The sequence below is a fragment of the Anolis sagrei genome, chromosome 11, assembly GCF_037176765.1.
Source record: "Anolis sagrei isolate rAnoSag1 chromosome 11, rAnoSag1.mat, whole genome shotgun sequence".
NCBI lineage: Eukaryota > Metazoa > Chordata > Lepidosauria > Squamata > Dactyloidae > Anolis > Anolis sagrei.
In genome coordinates, this window is record NC_090031.1 from 29,612,961 (window position 1) to 29,636,127 (window position 23,167).

At 47.3% G+C, this 23,167-nt stretch overlaps 1 protein-coding gene across 1 annotated transcript; it reads left to right on the forward strand.

The window, feature by feature from the left end:
- Positions 1–2,963: 2,963 nt before the first annotated feature.
- SLC13A5 (solute carrier family 13 member 5) lies at positions 2,964–22,733 on the forward strand. Its single transcript, XM_060756830.2, has 12 exons — positions 2,964–3,110; positions 12,385–12,513; positions 13,754–13,890; positions 13,981–14,207; positions 14,500–14,665; positions 15,783–15,905; positions 17,476–17,688; positions 18,591–18,712; positions 19,946–20,064; positions 20,419–20,580; positions 20,695–20,832; positions 22,161–22,733. Exons 1-12 carry the CDS (start codon positions 3,006–3,008, stop codon positions 22,287–22,289), a joined length of 1,770 nt encoding a protein of 589 aa, XP_060612813.2. The 5' UTR covers positions 2,964–3,005; the 3' UTR covers positions 22,290–22,733.
- The last annotated feature ends 434 nt before the right edge of the window (positions 22,734–23,167 follow it).

Here is a 23,167-nt window from a genome sequence, read left to right on the forward strand (position 1 = left end):
GAAGGAAGAGGGAAATAGAGAGCGTGTGGCGCTCGGACCCAAGCGAGCCAAATCGAGCACGGTTTGTGTCCTTTTTAAGGGCATATGCCGCGGCAATAAAAGCCGCAAAGAAAACTTTCTTTGCGGCCACTATTGCGTCTGCAAAAAACCGTCCGGCGGAGTTGTTTCGGGTTGTCAGAGGTCTTTTAACTCCCCCTACCTCAGGTGGGAGCCCTGACAACTCGGCCACGCGCTGTGAAGCATTTGCTCGGTTCTTTGCAGACAAAGTCGCTTTGATCCGTTCTGGGCTGGACGCCACTTTAAATGCAGTCTCTGTGGATGTGACACAAGCACCTGCTTGTCCTATTTTGATGGATTCTTTTCAGTTTGTGAAACCCGAGGATGTGGACAAGATACTTGGAGGAATGAGGCCTACCACGTCCATCCTAGACCCCTGCCCATCCTGGCTTCTGAAAGAGGCCAGAGGGGGATTGGCTGAGTGGGTAACGGTGGTGGTTAATGCCTCCCTTCGGGAAGGCACGATTCCAGCGAGCCTAAAACAGGCTATTATAAAGCCGCTGTTGAAGAAACCATCATTGGATCCCACTAAATTTGACAACTTTCGGCCTGTTTCCAATCTTCCCTTCTTGGGCAAAGTCATGGAAAGCGTGGTGGCCTCACAACTCCAGGTATTCTTGAGAGACACGGATTATCTGGATCCGGCACAGTCTGGTTTCAGACCGGGACATGGTACTGAGACGGTCTTGGTCGCCTTAGTGGATGATCTCTGCCGGGAGCTAGACAGGGGGAGTGTGTCCCTGTTGGTGCTCCTGGACCTCTCAGCGGCCTTCGATACCATCGACCACGGTATTCTTCTGGGACGCCTTGCAGAGATGGGCCTTGGGGGCACCGCTTTGCGGTGGCTCCAGTCATTTCTGGAGGGTCGTACCCAGAAGGTGTTATTGGGGGACTCCTGTTCAACATCACAGCCTTTGACCTGTGGTGTTCCTCAGGGCTCCATACTGTCCCCCATGCTGTTTAACATCTACATGAAGCCGCTGGGCGAGATCATCCGGAGTTTCGGGGTGCGGTGTCACCTGTACGCAGATGACGTCCAACTCTGTCACTCCTTTCCACCTGCTACTAAGGAGGCTGTCGAAGTCCTGAACCGGTGCCTGGCCGCTGTGACGGTCTGGATGAGGGCGAACAAACTGAAATTAAATCCAGACAAGACAGAGGTACTCCTGGTCAGTCGCAAGGCCGAGCAGGGTATAGGGTTACAGCCTGTGCTGGACGGGGTCGCACTCCCCTTGAAGGCGCAGGTTCGCAGCTTGGGTGTGACCCTGGACTCATCGTTGAGCCTGGATCCCCAGGTTTCAGCGGTGACCAGGGGAGCATTTGCACAGCTTCGGCTTGTGCGCCAGCTGCGCCCGTATCTTGGGAAGTCTGACTTGGCCACGGTGGTACACGCTTTGGTCACATCCCGCCTTGACTACTGCAACGCTCTCTACGTGGGGCTGCCCTTGAAGACGGCCCGGAAGCTCCAGCTAGTCCAGCGCGCGGCAGCCATGTTGTTAACCGGAGCGGGACGCAGGGAGCACACAACGCCCTTGCTGTCCCAGCTCCACTGGCTGCCGATCAGCTACCGGGCCCAATTTAAGGTGCTGGTGCTAACCTACAAAGCCCTAAACGGTTCCGGCCCAAAATACCTTGAGTACCGCATCTCGGCCTACGAGCCCACGAGGACCTTGAGATCATCCGGGGAGGCCCTTCTCTCGGTCCCGCCTGCCTCACAGGCACGCCTGGCGGGGACGAGAGAGCGGGCCTTCTCGGTGGTGGCCCCCCGGCTATGGAACTCCCTCCCTGCTGAAATCAGACAGGCGCCTTCCCTCATGGCCTTCCGCAAGGGCCTGAAAACCTGGCTCTTTGAAAAGGCCTTCAGCTAGTGCTATGTTTTTTGGAATGACCACCGGAATGGACTATGACTATGAGACTGGCTATGACCCCAAACTAGACGAAGCGGATTTTTATATGTTGTGTTATGGTCTTATGCTACTGTAAATTGTTGTCTTTTCTGTGTTATGTACACCGCCACGAGTCGCCTCCGGGCTGAGAGTGGCGGTTAACAAGTGCAAATAATAAATAAATAAATAAATAAATAAATAAGTTGCTGTGTCTTTCTCCTTGACCACTCAACATGCTTTCTGGGAGTCATGGGAGTTACAATACAACAATATCAAGAAAGTCCAAGTTGATGTTACTTGCAATCAGCAAATATTTAAGCACAACTCCCATTGACATTGTCAATTGACCATGCCAACAGGGCATGGTCAATTTTCTGGCTATCAGTATTAAAAAACTCAAAAATTACAAGAGCAAAACAACATAAAGTAAACAATCAGGCACATCAAATCACCTCTCAAAGAAAGATTCCCCCAGGCACTTCCAAGCCATTAAATGCTAATCAAGGTGCTCAGTTGAAACATTCACACCTAGCTCCAGCAGACAAGAGTCCTTTGTCCCACCCTGGTCTTTCCACAGATATATAAACCCTTTTTCCTAGTTCCAACAGACCTCACTACCTCTGAGGATGCTTGCCATAGATGCAGGCGAAACGTCAGGAGAGAATGCCTCTAGAACATGGCCATATAGCCCGGAAAAACCTACAACAACCCAATAATAAATAATGATAAGAATGATAATAATAGTCATTCTAATCTATCTTCGTGCTTGGCAGAATGGGGTGGGACTGGATGGCCTTTGGGGGTCCCTTTTCAATAATAGTAGATCATACGAATCTGTATGAGGCTAACAATGACAACAATGCCAGATGCCAATCATGGGAAAGGTGGCCCTCTGTTGGGCCGAGGAGGCAGCGCAGGGCGGGCTAGGGGCGTGGCCTCGGGAAGGGGGCGTGGCCTGGGGGCGCGCGGTTTAAAAGCCTTCGCCCTCTGCTCTTTCCTTCCATCTCCCTCTCTCTCGCTCCCTCTCTGCTCTTGCTACTCTCTTCTGCTCCTTCTCCTGCAATGGCGCCCCCTTTTGTGGCGGCGCTGCTACGGCACCGCGCCCTGCTGACCCTGCTGGGCGCCCCACTGGCCTTCCTCCCGCTCCCGCTGCTGCTGCCTGGACTGGTAGGAAAATCAGGATGGCCATCTGCCGGGAGGGCTTGGATGGTGCCCTTTCTCGCCTGGGAGCGTTAGGGGGTCTCCAGCATTCTATGACACATACACAATATATAGAGATCTCTATCATATCTATAGCCCTCTGTCTTTGGCTGGATGGCCATGTGTCGGGAGGGATCAGATTGTGCCACCTGCATGGCCCTCTCTAGGGGTCTCTCCCCATAATAATAACAGTAGAATTTCTATATTCTCTTCCTGCTTGGGAGAAGGGTTGGACTTAATGGCCTTTGGGGCTCCCGTCCGACTCTAGGCTGGATGGCCATCTGTCAGGAGGGTTTTGATCCAACTATAAGATTCTATGAATATATATATATATATATATATATATATATATATACATACACACACACACACACACACACTCAGTGTCTCTCATATCTTTCCTATGACGGCCACCTGTTGGGAGGGTTTTGATGGTGCCTGAATGGGGACTGGATGGCCTTTGGGGGTCACTTCCGACTAGGCTGGATGGTCATCTGTCAGGAGGGTTTTGATCCAACTATAAGATTCTATGAATATATATATATATATATACACACACACACACACACACACACACTCAGTGTCTCTCATATCTTTCCTATGACGGCCACCTGTTGGGAGGGTTTTGATGGTGCCTGAATGGGGACTGGATGGCCTTTGGGGGTCACTTCCGACTCTAGGCTGGATGGTCATCTGTCGGGAGGGTTTTGATCCAACTATAAGATTCTATGATATACACACACACACACATACACACACACACACATACATGCGCGCACACATGATGGCCACCTGTTGGGAGGGTTTTGATGGTACCTGAATGGGGTTGGACTGGATGCCCTTCGGGGGTCCCTTCTTACTCTAGGCTGGCTGGCCATCTGTTGGGAGGGTTTTGATCCAACTATAAGATTCTATGAATATATATATATATATATATACACACACACACACACATACATACACACTCACTGTCTATCATATCTTTCCTGTGATGGCCACCTGTGGGGAGTGTTTTGATGGTGCCTGAATTAGGTTGGACTAGATGGCCTTTGAGGGTCCCTTCCAACTCTAGGCTGGATGGTCATCTGCCGGGAGGGTTTTGATCCAACTATAAAATTCTATGATATACATACACACACACACATATATACACACACACATACATGCACACACACACACTCGCTGTCTCTCATATTCATATCTTTCCTATGATGGCCACCTGTTGGGAGGGTTTCGATGGTACCTGAATGGGGTTGGACTGGATGGCCTTTGGGGGTCACTTCCGACTCTAGGCTAGATGGCCATCTGTCGGGAGGGTTTTGATCCAACTATAAGATTTTTTTGATACACTGATCATACACACATACACTGCATTTCATATCTTTCATATGCTGGTCATCTTTTGAGAGGGTTTTGATGGTGCCTGAATGGGGTTGGACTGGATGGCCCTTGGGGGTCCCTTCCAACTCTTAAATTCTATAAACAGAGTCTGGATGGCCATCTGTCGGGATGGGTTATGATCCAACTACAAGATTCTATGATCATACACACACACACACACACACACACATATTGTATATCATATCTTTCATATGATGGCCATTTGTTGGGAAGGCTTTGATGGTGCCTGAATGGGTTTGGACTGGATGGCTCTTGGGGTCATTTATCATCTCTCTCACACACCTATCTATCATTTATGGCCATCTATATTTAGCTGAATGGCTATCTGTCGGGAAGGATCGGAGGGTGCCTTCCTGCCTGGCAGAAGGGGGATGGACTGGATGGCCTTTGGGGAGACCCTTCCAACTCTAGGATCCTGTGACTCCATAGCCTGACTTTTCTATACACCTGCTAAATAATATCTATGAGGTTGGATGGCCATCTATCAGGAGGGCTTTAGTTGTATCACATAGAACCAAATGGGGTGGGGACAAGACCTTTGGGAAGAGAGGATCCTATATAGCAGAGTTTCTCATCCTGGGGATTGGGACCCTTGGGGATCGCCAAAGACCACTAGGAAACACAGTATTTTCTGTTGGTCATGGCGGTTCTGTGTGGGAAGTTTGGCCCAATTCTATCATGGGTGGGGTTCAGAATGCTCTTTGATTTTAGGTGAACTATAAATCCCAGCAACCACAACTCTTAAATGTCAAGCTCTATTTTCCCCAAACTCCACCAGTGTTCACATTTGGGCATATTGAGTATTCATGCCAAGTTTGGTCCAGATCCACCATTATTTGCATCCACAGTGCTGCCTGGATGTAGGTGAACTACAACTCCCAAACTCAAGATCAATGCCCACCAAACCCTTCCAGTATTTTCTGTTGGTTATGGGAGTTCTTTATGCCAAGTTTGATTCAATTCCATCGTTGGTGGGGTTCAAAATGCTCTTTGATTGTAGGTGAACTATAAATCCCAGCAACTACAACTCCCAAATGGCAAAATAAACCCCACCATTATTCAGATAGTAGGTGCTCTATTGTTCATATAGAGTTGTCCTACGGCAGCAGCATTCAGAGAGGAGAGGAGGATGATCATGGGAACTCTCGGGTGACGTTAGTGACGAGATCGCTCTATTGTGATCTGTTAAGGAACCAACAATTACCACTCCTGCCCAGAGAATTATGGGTTACGATTATCAATGCAGATCGAGTGGAGCGGGTGGCTAGTTTTAAGTTTGTGGGTGCGACATTGTTCTTGAAGAGTGCCCAGCAGAGATTGCATTCATCTCCGAGACTTTTAAGGAAACGATGGCTGTGTTGCACTTTAGGACAGGAAAAGCCCTCTGACTTTAAACACCACACTGTTGGATAGGGAAACAATCCTTTTATTGAAGATAATTAAAAAGTAGTAAAGTAAAAAAGCACTTTAAAGAAATAGGTAAATCCAATTAGATAGGAAGATAAGCAGGAACAAGGTAGTCCAGGGTAATAGTCCATAAAAACAAAGTCAAAACTTCCCAAATGCAAGAAATCAGGAAACACGAATCCCAGGCACGAATATAAAAGCATAGAATCCAAGAATCAAAACTATGAAACAAAGGCACTTAAAACATGAATTTCCTAAGCAAAGCTTCCATGAAACAAGGACGACATCTTGACTTGATTCCAAACTATGCTTCATCTGATTACATATCCTGTACTTGGGACTTTTATCTCCTTGTTAGCTATGTCTCTAACTCTCAGAAATTGGTATCGCTTTAGCCAAGAATTTCTTATCTTTTTATCTTGGAGCCTGGCAGAACGCCGAAGCCACTGTTCGGCTCTCCTGTTTTGACTGATCTCCTCTTGTCTATCTATTTGCTCATTAACTTCTGCAGCTGGGCCAGGTGCCGAGCTGTTTTCATGTTCCCTATCATGGGAACTCTCGGGTAGCAATTCAGGGAGCACAACATCATCCCCACACCCCTCAGGGACATTCTCATGGGAAACTGAGGATCAGGGATCTCCTGGTCATTCTCTGTATCAATATCCTTGACCAAACCATTGCCATCTTGCAACTCATTGACATCACTCCCTACATTCAAAGCACCCTGATCCTGAAACACAATAACAGGCTGAGTTCCAACAGGCTGGTGGCGTCGTACTCCAGAGCAGGAACACCTCTGACTTGGAACACCACACCAGCTTGGTAAAACCAGCAAGCAGTTTATTGTAGAATATATGTAGGCAAAGCAATAAAAAATAGTAGAATAAAAGTCCAAAATTCAAGATAATTCAGAAACTTTAAAAGGAAATCAGGTCCATCTATATAAATAAAAATATAATATTCGTTTGTGGGATTAACGTAACTCAAAAATCACTGGGCGTATTGACACCAAATTTGGACACAAGACACCTATCAGGCCAACAAGTGACCATAACTCATAAAACACTGAAATACCAGCAGAAGGGAGTTAAAAGCCAAAAAAAGCAAAAAGACGCTACATGCATGTGCAAAAATGACTCCCCCTGGCAAACAACACACACGATAGCATATCCACACTCTCTTTCAGACTACAACTCCCAGCATCCTCTAGACCGGGCCTTTTAGGAGAGGAAGATGATCCAAATGCACTGCTTCCAATCTGCAAGTTTTCTTCTTCTTGGATTTCTTTAAGGGCATCCCAATTTCCTATTCCTGGACTGCAACTCCCAGCAATCCACCAGATAGATAAGGTAGATAGATTAGAGATAGGTAGGTAGATAGATTGATCAGGAGGACTGATTGGAGTTGCAGTCTAAGAATAGTTAGAGAAGGAAGAAAGGGGAGAAAGAGGAAATAAAAGTGCGAGAAAGAGAAGAATGGGGGGAAGGAAGGAGAGAAGGAAAGGAAAAATAGGAAGGAAGAAGAGAAAGAAAGAAGAAGAGAAAGATGGAGGAAAGGTTGGCCACAGCAACGCTTGGTGGATACAGCTAGTTAGTACATATAAATCCATGAAGCCAGGAACTTGAAACCATGAAGCAAAACAGCAGGAACTCTTGAGCAAAACCAAAACTTGGCAACAACTTGATACATGAAACATAGAGCACTTGAAAACGAACCCAGCATGAATTAACAACGTTGACTTGACTGAAACACTAGTCTCCCATGAATCATTATAAACCCTTTCCAAAACCGGAAACCATGAAGGAAAACAGCATGAACCCTCAGGCAAACAACCCAAAACTTGGCAACAACTTAATACATGAAACATAGAGCACTTGAAAACAAAACCAGCATAAATTAGCAACGTTGACTTGACTGAGACACTAGTCTCCCATGAATCATTATAAACCCTTTCCAAAAGCCAAAACTCACAGAATGCACTTTCCCACTAGATAACTGTTTGCTGTAAATGAGCAGAGTGGCTGAGATTCTAAAAGTTCTGCCTCTGTTTACTAAAACTTTGCTTTCTGTCCAAGGTTTCACTGATCTTTCCTTCTGCACCTGGTACAGCAATCTCAGCATATTTTCAGGTTGTTGCTCTGAGAAAAGTGGTGAAAGGTCTTTCTCAGGAATGTGGCCTTTCTCAGGCCTCTCTTCTGAACTTAACTCCAACCTAGGCAAACCCTCATCCCCAGGCCCATCATCAGGAACATCATTCCCATTCCCATTACGCACATCAACATGAACATCACTCCCAACATGAACTTCATGAGTATCATTCCCATCATGAGCATCAGACAATACAATCACAGGCTGAACAGGCCTTCTCAGTGGTTGCGCCTTCTCTCTGGAACTCCCTCCCCATCGAAGTTAGAACAGCCCCCTCCCTTAAACACTCATCTATGCTCCATAGCTTATGGAGAGGTTGATGAGTAATGAAACCCCCCTCCTTCCCGACCAATGTCCTTGTTAAGGGTTTACACATTTGTAGTAAACTTTTACAATTTTTAGAGCATTGCGCAGGATCTTTGAAAAAGTCATTTTCGAAATTGTACAAAATGATAAGGTTGTGGGTGAACTACAACTCACATCGTGCCAGGTGAACCCCCTAAAACTCCATCAGTACTTAAAGTTTGTTATGTTGGGCAAGTTTGCTCTAGATGCATCATCAGTGAGCAGTAACCACACCAGCTTGGTAAAACCAGCAAGCAGTTTATTGAAGAAGCTATGTAGGCAAAGCAGTTAACAATAGCAAAAATAGTAAAGGTCCAATATAGAAAATAGCCCATAAGCTTCAGGGGAAACCAAGATCCATGAGTACATAAAAATCCATGAAACGAGGCACCTGAAGCTATAAAACAAGATAGCAGGAAAATCTCATAGACAAATCTTAAGCTTGGCAAAAACTTGGTACATAAACTAAGAGCTTTTGAAAGCAAGACCGTGATAAAATAACAACGTTGACCCAACTGAGGCAACTCTCTCCCATGAATCCTTATAAAACTTTTTCAGATCCCAAAATGGAAAGGAAAGCATTTCTCCCGACCTTCCCACCAGATGCTGTAGACAAACTTATCGTCTCTGAAGATTTTGTCTCTGTTTACTAAAACTTTGCTTTCTTCCATGATTTCACTATCTTCTCTCGCATTATCTTCTGCAGTCCCCGGTGGCACAGTGGGTTAAACCCCTGTGCCAGCAGGACTGAAGACTGACAGGTCACAGGTTTGAATCCGGGAAGAGGCAGATGAGCTCCCTCTATCAGCTCCAGCTCCTCATGCGGGGACATGAGGGAAGCTTCCCACAAGGATGATAAAAACATCAAATCATCCGGGCGTCCCCTGGGCAATGTCCTTGCAGACGGCCAATTCTCTCACACCAGAAGTGACTTGCAGTTTCTCAAGTCACTCCTGACATGACAAAACAAAAACTTCTACAGCTGACAAATCATCTTTAGTTGTTCTGAGAAAAGCTGTGAAAGGCCTCTCCCAGGAATGTGGCCTTGTGAATCTTCTTGAGACAACTCGGACCTCTCCTGCGAGAGCTTCACTCAGGCCCAAGCAAACCCTCATCCTCACTGCCAACAGACCCAGGTCCACCACCAGGACCATCATCCCCATTCCCATCATGAACATCAACATGAATATCAGACACATTCACAGGCTGAACAGGCTTACATACAACACACCCTGAATTGAGTTCTATATTGAACTCTAAGGTTTCACCCTTATATAGCACAGGCCATCCCCTGCCACACATTGCTGTGGTCCAGTCTGTGTATATGTGTTTTGTGTGTGTGTGTATATGTGTGTTTACGTATATATATGTGGTTTTGTGCATGCATTGTAATGTATTTTTTATTTTTTTGGCTTTTTAAGTCTCTTCTGCTATGTTTTTCAATGTTTTGATGAGTGATGGCCACTCATTGACCTGAACGGTGTATTGTGTCCAAATTTGGTGTCAATTCATCCAGTGGTTTTTGAGTTATGTTAATCCCACAAACGAACATTACATTTTTATTTATACAGATGGGGTTGTGCAATAGTGATTAGAATATGGAAGGATGGGTGTTTTTGTAATCCAACATAGGCAATGTGTATTGGGAATGGCATTCCATTTCGTTGTGCGGTGTGCAATGACAATAATAATAAGGAAAAATATTCTCTTCTTAGGGATTAACCTTTTGGCATCAGGTTAATCCCTAAACCCGGATGCTAGTGCTCAATCAATCATTGGCTTTGGGTTCAAGTTGGTGCCGCAAGCCTTTGAGCCCCATTGAGCTCTTCCTTGGCCTTCTCTGCTGCAAAACAGCCTTGCGGGTACAAACAATGGGGCGAAGGAGACATGACTTCAGGCCCCACTAATGGCTCTTCCCGCAGGGAAATTGCCCGGCTGGCAACTCCGCTGAAGGGCAAGTCGGGGCAACTTTTCGCCCGGGAAATGCGAACCGCGGCGTCTTGAGTGGTGGTTTGGCAGAGATCTGTCCCGGCGGCGCACCCTCTGTTTGTGCCCTGGGTGTGTATTTGTGGGCCTTTCTTGCACAGTTCTTGGCTTGCTTGCAGATGCCAAGGACTAATCCTCTTCTTGACCAGTGGCATTCCTTGCCAGTGACGGGGCTGGCAAAGCAATCTGACTGAACTGCCCTGAAGAAGCCTCCTTTCAGTACGAATCTGGCCATTTTCGGTATAACAGTGTTCCCTCGCTACTTTGCGGTTCACTTTTAGCAGACTCACTTTTTCACGGTTTTCAAAAAATTTAATTTAAAATATATATTGAGGTATTTTCAGACTGCATGGCCCTCTCTAGGTGTCCCTTCCCATATTAATAATAACAGAATTTCTATATTACCTTCCTGGTTGGGGTCCCTTTTGACTAGGCTGGATGGCCATCTGTCGGGAGGGTTTTGATCCAATGATAAGATTCTATAAAATCTATATTATATATGCACACATACATGCACACACATACACTCACTGTCTATCATATCTTTCCTATGATGGCCACCTGTTGGGAGGGTTTTGAAGGTGCCTGAATTGGGTTGGACTGGATGGCCTTTGATCCAACTATAAGATTCTATTATATATGTATGTATGTATGTATGTACATACATGCACACACACACATGCACAGTCTCCTATCTTTCCTATGATGGCCACCTGTTAGGAGGGTTTTGATGGTGCCTGAATGGGATTGGACTGGATGGCCTTTGGGGGTCCTTTCTGACTCTAGGATTCTATAAACAGAGGCTGGATGGCCATCTGTCAGGAGGGTTTTGATCCAATGATAAGATTCTGTGAAATACATACATATATATATATTATATGCACACATACATGCACACATATACACTCACTGTCTATCATATCTTTCCTATGATGGCCACCTGTTGGGAGGGTTTTGATGGTGCCTGAATGGGGTTGGACTGGATGGCCTTTGGGGGTCCCTTTTGACTCAAGGCTGGATGGCCATCTGTCAGGACGCTTTTGATCCAACTATAGAGTCCCTTCTGACTCTAGGATTCTATAAACAGAGGCTGGAGGGCCATCTGTCAGGAGGGTTTTGATCCGATGATAAGATTCTGTGAAATACATACATATATATATATATTATATGCACACATACATGCACACATATACACTCACTGTCTATCATATCTTTCCTATGATGGCCACCTGTTGGGAGGGTTTTGATGGTGCCTGAATGGGGTTGGACTGGATGGCCTTTGGGGGTCCCTTTTGACTCAAGGCTGGATGGCCATCTGTCAGGACGCTTTTGATCGAACTATAGAGTCCCTTCTGACTCTAGGATTCTATAAACAGAGGCTGGAGGGCCATCTGTCGAGAGGGTTTTGATCCAACTATAAGATTTTTTGATATACTGATAATACATACACACACACTGTATTTCATCTCTTTCATATGCTGGCTGCTTGTTGGGAGGGTTTTGATGGTGCCTGAATGGGGTTGGACTAGATGGCCTTTGGGGGTCCCTTCCAACTCTAGGATTCTATAAACAGAGGCTGTTTCGTGGGTTTTTGCCGCCGCTGCTCTCCGAGGCACTTCCCCTCCTCAGTCCTCCCTCCCTCCAGCCTTGAAGGGCCTTTCCTTCCTTTCCTTCGCTTTACTTTAAGTTTATAAAGACTTAAAATAGTGTATAACTACTAAAATAATGTATACATATTAAAATAAATATAGCCTCCCTACATGGCGGTTTGTCACTTATTGCGGGAAGTCCTGGAACCGCAATAAGTGAGGGAATACTGTATTTCCACTGGCGTCCGTGTTTCAAATCTAAAGCGCACTCCAATTTTGGCAAGGCCGTTTGGCCCCAAAATATGAGGATTAGATCCCAGTAAATAAGGTCAATATCATACACAGACACTTATGTTTGACCCCAGGAATCCCGATGCGGCTACGTGATCATCCTGATGGCCATCTATTGGTGCACGGAAGCCATCCCGCTGGCGGCCACAGCCCTCCTCCCCGTGGTCCTCTTCCCCATGCTGGGAATCCTAGAGTCCAAGAAGGTAAGACGCTTCTTCTCCAAGGCAGACCTTTTGCTCAGCACACACGTGTCTGGGCCCATAACCCTTTGTTGGGAATCAGAGCTGTTAAATGAACAAATAAACAACAACAAAGCTTACTAAGCTCATCTTCTAAGGAAGGTAAAAGGACAAAATATCAAAAATATCCATGCAGCTACATTTTGCCTGCAGAAAGGCAAAATGCGTCCTCAGTGGAAGGAAGACAAAGGCAAAGAGAAGGCAATGGAGAATTACCACATGCCCAAGCCAGGGCAATAAAAGTACCTTTCAAGAGGAAGTTATCTCATCCCTCATAGAGTTTCCATTGCTATATCTTCAAATGGGGAGGAGATCGTGGCAAGCAAGAAGAGTAAAGACAGAGCAACTTCTGAGAGAAGCATGCAGAGGAATATAGTGGAAGGAATCCCTCACTCTAACCGTATATCTAAGTCTACCTACTCGTTGAGGTGGTGCAGTGGGTTAAACCGCTGAGCTTGCCAACCAAAATGTCGCTGGTTTGAAACTGAGGCGATCTCCCCCTGATAGCCCCAGCTTCTGCCAACCTAGCAGTTTGAAAACATGCAAATGTGAGTAGATCAATAAGTACCGCTCCGGTGGGAAGGTAATGGTACTCCATGCAGTCGGACATGACTGGACTTGATGTCAGGGGAAAACCTTTACCTTTTACCAATATTATATTATAAAATAATAATAATAATAATAATGTATGATGATGATAATTGTGTTGCTGTGAGTTAAACCACTGAGCTGCTGAACTTGTTGACCGAAAGGTCACAGGTTCAAATCTGGGGAGCTGTATGAGTTCCTGCTGTTAGCCCCAGCTCCTGCCAACCTAGCAGTTCGAAAACATGCAAATGTGAGTAATCAATAGGTACTGCTCCAGCGGGAAGGTAATAGTACTCCATGAAGTCATGCCAGTAGCCAAATGACCTTAGAGGTGTCTATGAACAATGGCGGCTCTTTGACTTAGAAATGGAGGTGAGCACTAACCCCCAGGGATGAACATGATTAGAAAACCTTTACCTTACTCATTGAGGACTGGAGACTTGTGCAGTCCAGGGATGAAACCCAACAAATATAATTTAACCTCTGGCACTGGAGGCAGGAAGGCTTTGCTAGTGAGGGAACTGTGCGTATTGTAATCTCACAATAGTTGGCATATCGTAATCTTGCAATAGTGTATTGAAGACCGCTCTCTCCTCGCGGCTCATGCCTTTTGCAGGTGTGCATGCAGTACCTGAAGGACACCAATATGCTCTTTGTCGGGGGACTGATAGTAGCGGTAGCTGTGGAGCACTGGAACCTGCACAAGCGGATTGCATTGAGGGTGCTGCTGATCGTGGGGGTGAAGCCCGCCTTGTAAGTCAGGCTTGGTCGTTGGGCCTTGCGTGGCGCGCAAGCGACCCATGTGCGGGTTCTCGTCCCCAACCTCCCTGCCTCTCTCCGCAGGCTGATGCTGGGCTTCATGGGTGTCACGGCCTTCCTCTCCATGTGGATCAGCAACACCGCCACCACCGCCATGATGGTCCCCATTGTCCAAGCCGTCCTGGACCAGATGAATGGGGCCGAGGCCAAGCCGGAGAGGCAGGAGGGACACATCAATGCCGCCCTTGCCGTCGTCGGGCTGGAGATGGACGAGAAGGCAGCCACGGGTTTCTCTTCTGTGGCAGGGCAAGGTAAGCCTCGATCCCTACTCGTTGCAGTCCGTGGGCGCCTTTAACCCACACCTCCGTTATCTCGAGATAGGTCTTATCTTATACAGCCTGTGCAGACTTTGGTTTATTCCACACTTGATTAGATGTGTTTCCTGGATTCCTTCCCGAAATGGGCACAAGAAAACAGGCGCAAAGGAAAACAATAACATGGCTGCCTCGTACCAGGAGGGTGTGGGTCCAGGAGGTCACCCGAGGACAAGCAATGTTTCCCCCCGCCCCGACCCCCACAAACACGGACTTCCTTCTTCTGCAGGAAATGGTTTCCTCCCGGAGGTGCCCTCGGACCCCGAGAGGCAGGCGGCCAAGAAGCGCACCAACAAAGGGATGACCCTCTGCATCTGCTACGCAGCCAGCATTGGCGGGACGGCCACCTTGACCGGGACGGGGCCCAACCTGGTCCTGAAGGGACAGATGAACCAGTGAGTGGACCCGTCACTCAGGGGCAGCTCTCCTGCTTCCCATGGCCCTCTCGGTGGCTAGTCCCCTACTATTTCTTCTTCTATGTTTTCTCCCCTTCCTTCTCTTCCTTCACCTCTTCTTTCCTTCCTGCATCTTCTACCTTTCTTCCTTCTCCTCCTCCTTCCTTCCAATTCTCTCTTCTGCTTTCTCCTTCCTTCCTTTTCTTCTTCCCTTCTCTTCTTTGTTCATATCTTCCTTCTCATTTTCCTCCTTTTGAATTTTCTCTTCTTTTCCCTCCCTTTCCTTCTCTTCCTTCCTTCTTCTCTTCTTCCTTTATTCTCCTCTTCCTCCTTCATATCTTTCTTCCTTCATCCTCTACCTTTCTTCCTCCTCCTCCTTTTCTTTCTTTTGAATTTTCTCCTCTCCTTTCCTTCTCCCCTTCCTTCCCTCTCCTCCTCTTCCTTGTTCATATCTTCCTTCCTTCCCTGCCTCCTCCTTCCTTCTCTTCCTTCTTCTTCTTTTGAATTTTCTCCCCTTTTCCCCCTTCTCTTCTTCCTTCTCCTCCTCTTTGTTCATTTCTTCCTTCTCCACCTTCCTTCTTATTTCGACTTGTCTCCTCTTCTTTCCCCTTCTCCCCTTCCTTTTCTCTTCCTTCTCCTTCTCTTCTTCCTTCTCCTCTTGCCTGTTCATTTCCTTCCTTCTCTTCCTCCTCCTTCCTTCTCATTCTCTTCTTTCTCCTTCTTTTGAATTTTCTTCTCTTCTTTCCCCCTCTCCCCTTCCTCCTTTTCCTGCTCTCTTCCTTCCTTCCCCTCCTCCTTGTTCATATCTTTCCTTCTCGTCTTCCTTCTCCTTCTTTCAAATTTTCTCTTCTTTTCCTTTCTTCCCTTGTTTCTCTTCCGTCTTCCTTCCTTCTCCTCCTCCTTGTTCATATCTTCCTTCCTTATCCTCCTCCCTTCCTTTCCCTTCTCCTTCTTTCAGATTTTTCCTCTTCTTTCCCCTTCTCCCCTTCCTTCTCTTCCTTCTCCTTCGCCTCTTCCTCCTTGTTATAATCACTGTAATTCTTCATACTATCTGTGGGCTTATTTTTCTTGTTATGCTCCCTCCCCCCCCCCTCCTCCTCCTTGCCCTTCTGCACAGGTTGTTCCCAGAGAACGGAGACGTCTTGAACTTTGCCTCCTGGTTCGGCTTCGCCTTCCCCAACATGCTCCTGATGCTGGTGCTGGCCTGGCTCTGGCTCCAGATCTCCTTCATGGGATTCAAGTGAGGGCCAAGCTCCTGCTGCGGAGGGGGGGGGGGTGTCTGACCGAGGGACTGGGCTGGCCGGCTGCCCTTTGGCCCAACGGAGATGCTCTGGTGCCAATGAGCACCAACAAGGCAGCATTGATTCACCTCCCAATGGGAATGGCTGATTGGCTGAAGCGGCTGTGAGGTCATGCTCTGCACCCCAGGAGGTCATTTGGGGCCAGGACTGGACATCCAGGAAAGAGTAGGGAGAGGTGTCGGGACTTTTCATGCTTCTATGAGATGGAACATCCCTTTCTGACCAAGTAATAATAGTATCTGCCAAAGTACAAAGAAAGTGGCCTGGGACTACTATATGCCACAACAATATAATAATAATAATAATAATAATAATAATAATAATAATAATAATAATAATTTATTATTATTATTATTATTATTATTATTATTCATCAATACATCACACAGTCCTAGACACTTGGGAAGTGTCTGGCGTGTGATCTAATACATCAGCCAGCATAGTGACCTTGTTTGCTGTGTATTCATCTTATTGTGTTTCTAATAATAGTAATATTAATAATGTCTGCCAAAGTACAAAGAGGGTAGCATAATATAAAACAAACCACATGTAGTTCAGGTTTGATCAGTCCACACACTGCCTTGCCAGAGAAAGAAAATATGTCACGCAAGTGAACAGGAAAGAACAAGTAGTTTACTCTTTGGAGTTCAGAACGACTTATGTACAATATGATCAGTTGCGTGAACTCACTAAATGTCCTTTCATGAGAGATTTAAAATAGTATTTCTTTGTCCATGTGGATAAACTCGTCCAGCAGTTCATGAAGCAAGAGCACACTCCAAACTCTGCCTCTCTCTTTGTTTCTCTCTTCTTCCCTCTGCACTTGCATAGCTCAAGCTTGAACAAAAATGCTACAGTAATCAACAATCCCAGGCTCAGCCATTCCCCCAGGTATTGCCTGACCAATCAGCTTCATGCATCTTATTTTACAATTCACACACACACACACTGATTCCTTGCATGCTCCAATGGCCTGGAACTACTATATGCCACAACAATTTATTATTATTATTATTATTATTATTATTATTGTCTGCCAAAGTACAAAGAGTGTAGCTTGGGACTACTATATGCCATGACAAAATAATAATAATAATAATAATAATAATAATAATAATAATAATAATATCTGCCGAAATACAAAGAGCGTGGCCTGGGACTAATATATGCTGTGAGTTTTCTGGGCTGTATGGCCATGTTCCAATAGCATTCTCTCCTGAAGTTTCGCCCACATCTGTGGTAGGCATCCCCAGAGGTCTGTTGGAAATGAGGCAAAGGGTGTGTGTGTGTATATATATCGGAATAATATCCAGGGTGGGAGAAAGAACCCTTGTTTGTTTGAAGCGACTGTGGATGTTGCAATTAGAAAGCTTGATTAGCATGCCTTGCAGTTGCAAAGTCAATCAGTGAGGGTCTCTGCATAGAGGTAGCGTGGCTGTTGTTGCCTGGTGGAACCCAAGCTTGGGCTATCACAAGCGTCTATCTTTCCCAATGTATATTCCTCTTCAGCTTCCGGAAAACATGGGGCTGCGGGGCCCAGGAGACGGCATCGGAGCGGGCTGCCCTCCGGCTGCTGAAGGAGGAGCACCGCAAACTGGGCCCGGTCTCCTTCGCTGAGGGCAGTGTCCTGGCCGCCTTTGCCCTCCTAGTCCTACTCTGGTTCACCCGGGAGCCCGGCTTCATCCCCGGATGGGCCACCGTCCTCTTCAACAAGGACAAGGAGTGAGTGCCTTTCCCTCATCACGGGGGTAGGAGGGAGAAAAAGACACAAAACACCCTTGGTGGGTAGGCACGTGAGTTCCTCCTCTCACGGCCTCCTCCTCCAGTTGCGCAATGGGACAGGCTGTCTCACAGGCAAGCAGTTAGATCTGATGCAGAAAAACACTGCAGACTCTTGGTCACAGTTAGGAGAGATTTCATATCACAGCCTCTGGCAAAGTATCTAAGAAGGCAAAGAGCAAGCACATGGCAAATAGGAAGTGCACAAAGAAGCTTCTCCCATTTCGCCGTCTAGGGATCACAGGAAATGACTCAACTGTCCCTCTAGGATTATATCTCCACTCTTAGCCCTTCAGCGGACTGAGCTGTGAACACATGGCCAGTAGAACTGTATTTCTTCCACACACCAGAGGTACATGAAATGCATTCCTATCTAATAAGGCATTCTTCAACCTGAATCCGCACCCCATTCATGTCCGCCTTTGGTCTCCCTTGGTTGCTCCTTCTCTCTGGCAAAGAGTATCAAAGATGGCTGAGAGCAAGCACATGGCAAAGAGGAAGTGCACAAACAAGCCACCCCCATTTCTCCCTCCAGGGATTGCCCGCTTATCCCAGATTATTTGGCAGTGTAGACTCATATAGTCCAGTTCAAAGAAGGAGCCTCAGCTGCCCTTCCAGGATCACATCTCCACCCTTCAGTGGACTGTGCTGTGAAGACATGTGCATTAGAGCTGTATTTTTCACACACTGGAGGTACATGCAATGCATTCGTATCTAATATGGCATATTTTCTACCTGACGTCCCCATCGCCTCAACGGGGGAAGGCTGAGTGAGCACCTTTCCCCTACCCTTGAGGGGGGGAAATGTTGGCGGATGTGGCCTCACGGGTCACTCACTCTTGCAGGTATGTGACGGACGCCACCGTGGCCATTTTCGTGGCCCTGCTGCTCTTCATCATACCGGCCACCCGGCCCCGCTGCGGCCCCTGCTTCCAAAGCAGCTTCGACTTGGAAGAAGGAGGAGAAGGCAAGTTTCCGATCCACCAAAGATGCCTTTGTGACGGTCAACACACCAGAAGGCAATGCAGTATTAGAAGGAGGGGAGTAATATAGGATATGGCTTGACATTAGTAATATATCTATGAAAGGGATCTGGGCATCTTAGTAGAACTAAAGCTGAATATGAGTCAAGAGTATGGTGCAATGCAATTCTAGGTTGCAACTAGTGTTGAGATGGAGGGAAGTAATAGAAGCTTTGACTTGACTGTAGTTATATAGACACTTTGCCGTTATCATCACATACTTGACTTATCCTCAGCTTGTGCTGTAATAAGACTCCTGGATGCTTTTCATATATACGAGGGTTATCCGGAAGGTAAGGTTACAAGGCACATAGCTCTCGCTGGGAATTTTCTCAAGGAAAGTTCGTATCACTGCCGTGTAGTGGGAAGCCAGTGAAAACGAATGAGCAGTGCCAGTCGTCAGTAGTTCATCGACTGACATTGTGGTGAAGGTTAGAGGTGGGCATCCTCATTCTGTTTCCCTCCAAGTGCGAACTTCATGCTGTGCGAGGGATATCCGGAAAGTAAGGTAACAAGACACATAGCTTTCGCAGGGAATTTTCACAGGGAAAGTTGGTATCGCCGTTTAGCGGGAAGCCAGCAGAAGAGAACGAGCAGTGACAGTCGTCAGTAGCTCATTGACTGGTGTTGTGAAGGTTAGAGATGAGCATCCTCATTCAGTTTCCCCCCAAGTGCGAACTTCATGCTGTACGAAGGATAGCTGGAAAGTAGGGTTACAAGGCACGTAGCTCTTGTGGGAAATTTTCTCAGGGGAAGTTGCTAACACTGCTGTGTAGCGGGAAGCCAGGAGAAGAGAACAAGCAGTGCCAGTGGTCAGTAGCTCATCGACTGGCGTTGTGGTGAAGGTTAGAGATGAGCATCCCCATTCTGTTTCCCTCCAAGTGCGAACTTCATGCTGTGTGAGGGATATCCAGAAAGTTAGGGTACAATACATGTAGCTTTCACAGGGAATTTTCACAGGGGAAATTGGTATCACTGCTGTGTAGCGGGAAGCCAGCAGAAGAGAACGAGCAGTGCCAGTCGTCAGTAGCTCATCGACTGGCGTTGTGAAGGTTATAGATGTGTTGTCCAGCCTGATTGTCCATTGTGCATCTGGAACATGGGCTCTTCATGCTCCCCCTCCTCGGATGCTTTTCATGGGGGTTCTTGCCCTAATCCCTGTCTTGGCCTCTCTGCAGCCCTGAAGGAGTCCCTACCCCCGGCTCCACTGCTGGAGTGGAAGGTGGTCCAGCGGAAGCTGCCTTGGAGCATCGTGCTGCTGTTGGGAGGAGGCTTCGCTTTGGCCAACGGGAGTGAGGTAGGCGCAGTGTCAGGGTTGTGTGCCTCTCTCCCTCACAGTCAGGCCTTCCCCATGGGTCTGTGTGGGTCTCCACTGCTGAACTGGGCCCAACTGGTACACCAAGGCTTCAAAGAGGCCTCATGCCGAATGCATTTAGAGAGCGCTCCTTGGGATCTTCGCCGACTTGGGAGCCATCCCTTGCTCTTAGTTGGGTTTTCCTACCCAGCTCATTGGGAAAAACAAAATGCTGTTGCTGCTGTTATTACGGATGCTTTGAGCGCCCACTTCCCAACCACACGAGTAGGATTCAGCGTTGTGTCCATTGTATGCATGGGGTTGTCTTCACCGTCTGCCTTTTTCTTTTTTTGCCAGGTGTCCGGCCTGTCCAAGTGGCTGGGGAGCCAGATGACCCCGCTGCAGGGTGTCCCCCCTTGGGCCATTGCCATCATCCTCTCCCTCCTCATTGCCATCTTCACCGAATGCACCAGCAACGTGGCCACCGCCACCCTCTTCCTCCCCGTCTTTGCGTCCCTGGTGAGGCCTCATCCAATGGGCTTTCCTCTCTTGGGTGTCAATAAGGGGGCATTTTAGAGGGCCGGAGTTCACATGTTCATGCGAGGCCTGAATGTCCACTTTCCCCCCACCCAGTCGCAGTCCATTGGGGTGAACCCACTCTACATCATGATTCCTTGCACTTTGAGCGCCTCCTTCGCCTTCATGCTCCCCGTGGCCACGCCGCCCAATGCTATTGTCTTCTCCTACGGACACCTCCGCGTCACTGACATGGTAAGGCGGGCCCCCTGCGCAGCCCAACACTCTGCAATTCCCAACCCTTTTTGTTTTTTGAGTCACGACCACTGGTTTTTTTGAATAGGGGAAATGAAAACATATTGAAAATCGTATTCAAGCCGTCCCAGAGTTACAAACATCTGACTTACAACCGACTCCTTGTTAAGAACTGGGCTGAGACAACAGCAAATGAGACTCCTCTCCTTCCTTCCCTTCTTCTTCTCTTTCTCTTCTCCTTGGGGTCAAACACTTCTTCTCTTCTTTTCCTCCTCCTTCTTTTTCTCCTTCGGGTCAAATTCTACTCCTGCTTCTCTTTTTCTCCTTTCCCTTCTTCTCCTTCTGGTCAAATACTCCTTCTCCTCTCCTTTTCTTTACCCTTCCCCTTCTTTTCCTTCTCTCCTCCTCCTTCTTCTCCTTGGAGTCAAACACTCGTTTTTCTCCTCCTTCTCCTCCATTTCCCCCTTTTTCTTCTTCTCCTTGGGGTCAAATACTCCTTCTCCTCTCCTTCTCCTTCTCCTTCCCTTTTCCCTTCTCCTCCTTTTCCTTCTCGCCTTCTCCTTTTTCTCCATGGGATCAAACACTCCTCCTTCTTTTCCTTCTCTCCTCCTTCTCCTCCTCCTTGGACTTAAACATTCCTTCTTTTCCTTCTCTTTCTTCTCCTTGGAGTCAAACACTCCTCCTCCTCCTCTTTGAAGTCAAACATTCCCTCTCCTTGGAGTCACAGCTTCTCCTCCTCCTCCTTCTCCTTGGGCTCCTTCTCCTTCTTCTCCCCCTTCCCTTTGGAGTCAAACCTTTTTATCCTCCTTTCCCCCGCCTTTTCTTCTTCTTCTTGGGCTCAAACACTCCTTGTTCTCCACTCCTTCTTCTCCTTTTCCTTCTTTCTTCCTTTTTCTCTTTGGGGTCAAACACTCCTCCTCCTCTCCTTCATTTCCTTTTCATCTTCTTCTCTTCCTTGGAGACAAACATTCCTTCTTCTTTTTCTCCTTCTCCTTGGGGTTAAACACTCCTCCTCCTCCTTCTCTTCCTTCTCCTTGAGGTCAAACAATCTTTCTTTTTTTCCCCCTCCTCCTCCTTGGGGTCAAACACTCCTCCTTCTGGGTTGTTGTAGGTTTTTTTGGGCTGTATGGCCATAGTCTAGAGGCATTCTCTCCTGACGTTTCGCCTGCATCTATGGCAAGCATCCTCAGAGGTAGTGAGGTCTGTTGGAACTAGGAAAAAGGGTTTATATATCTGTGGAATGACCAGGGTGAGACAAAGGACTCTTGTCTGCTGGAGCTAGGTGTGAATGTTTCCTCCTCCTCCTTCTTCTCTTTCTCCTTCTCCAGGCGAAAACAGGGATCGTGATGAACATTATTGGTGTGCTCTGCATCACGCTAGCCATCAACAGCTGGGGCCGGGCCATGTTCCACCTGGACGCCTTTCCCACCTGGGCCAATGCCACTCTTGGGGAATGAAGGCCGCGACCCAAGGACGACGACGATGGTGCGCTGATTGGGGTCCGACCCAAAGGATCCGCCTCCCCTCTGAACCTGGCAGAAGGGCCCCAAAGCAAAAAGGGCATGCAAGTGAACCAAAGAGGGAGAAGGAGCTGGTACGGACCCACAGCAGAGCGGCACTGGGGGAAAGGGCTGGAATCCCTTTGCGCTTCCAAAGGGCAGCTTTTTAAAAATATGGACCAAGCAACTTTTGCACTTTGGAGGGTCTTCCTGGAGAAACAGATGGGCCTTTCAGACCTCTCTCCCCTTTCTATCCCTTTCCTTCCCTATTTCCCTTCCCCGAATCCTTCTAGCCGTCCGTCGCAAAGGGTGAGCCTGCAGGGCAGGGCTCTTTTAAAATATTTTTTCGGACAGAGTGTTTGATTCACTTTATAAAGAAATAAATATTATTTGTGTTCTGACCTTTGGAATCACCGCTCCTCCCGGGCGGTCTGTTTCCTCTTTCTCTCTCTCCTTGCTGGAGAGACTAAAGCGTGTTTCAAAGGAGGCACCGGGGTGGAGTGGCCCGAGTGCAGCCACTTTGCAAGGGCCTCCTTCCTGCACACAAATGCCAGAACATCCAGGGTGGGAGAAAGAACTCTTGTCTGTTGGAGGCAAGTGTGGATGTTGCATTTAATCTGTCATATACCAGTGCAGGAACACCTCTGACCTTAAACACCACACTAGCTTGGTAAAATCAGCAAGCAGTTTATTGAAGAATATCTGTAGGCAAAGCAGTAAAATTAGCAAAAACAGTAACGTTCCAAAACAAGGAATAGTCCATGAACTTCAAGGCAAAATAAAGTCCATTGGAACAAAAATCCATGAAACAGGGCAGAAGAATCCATGAAACAAGG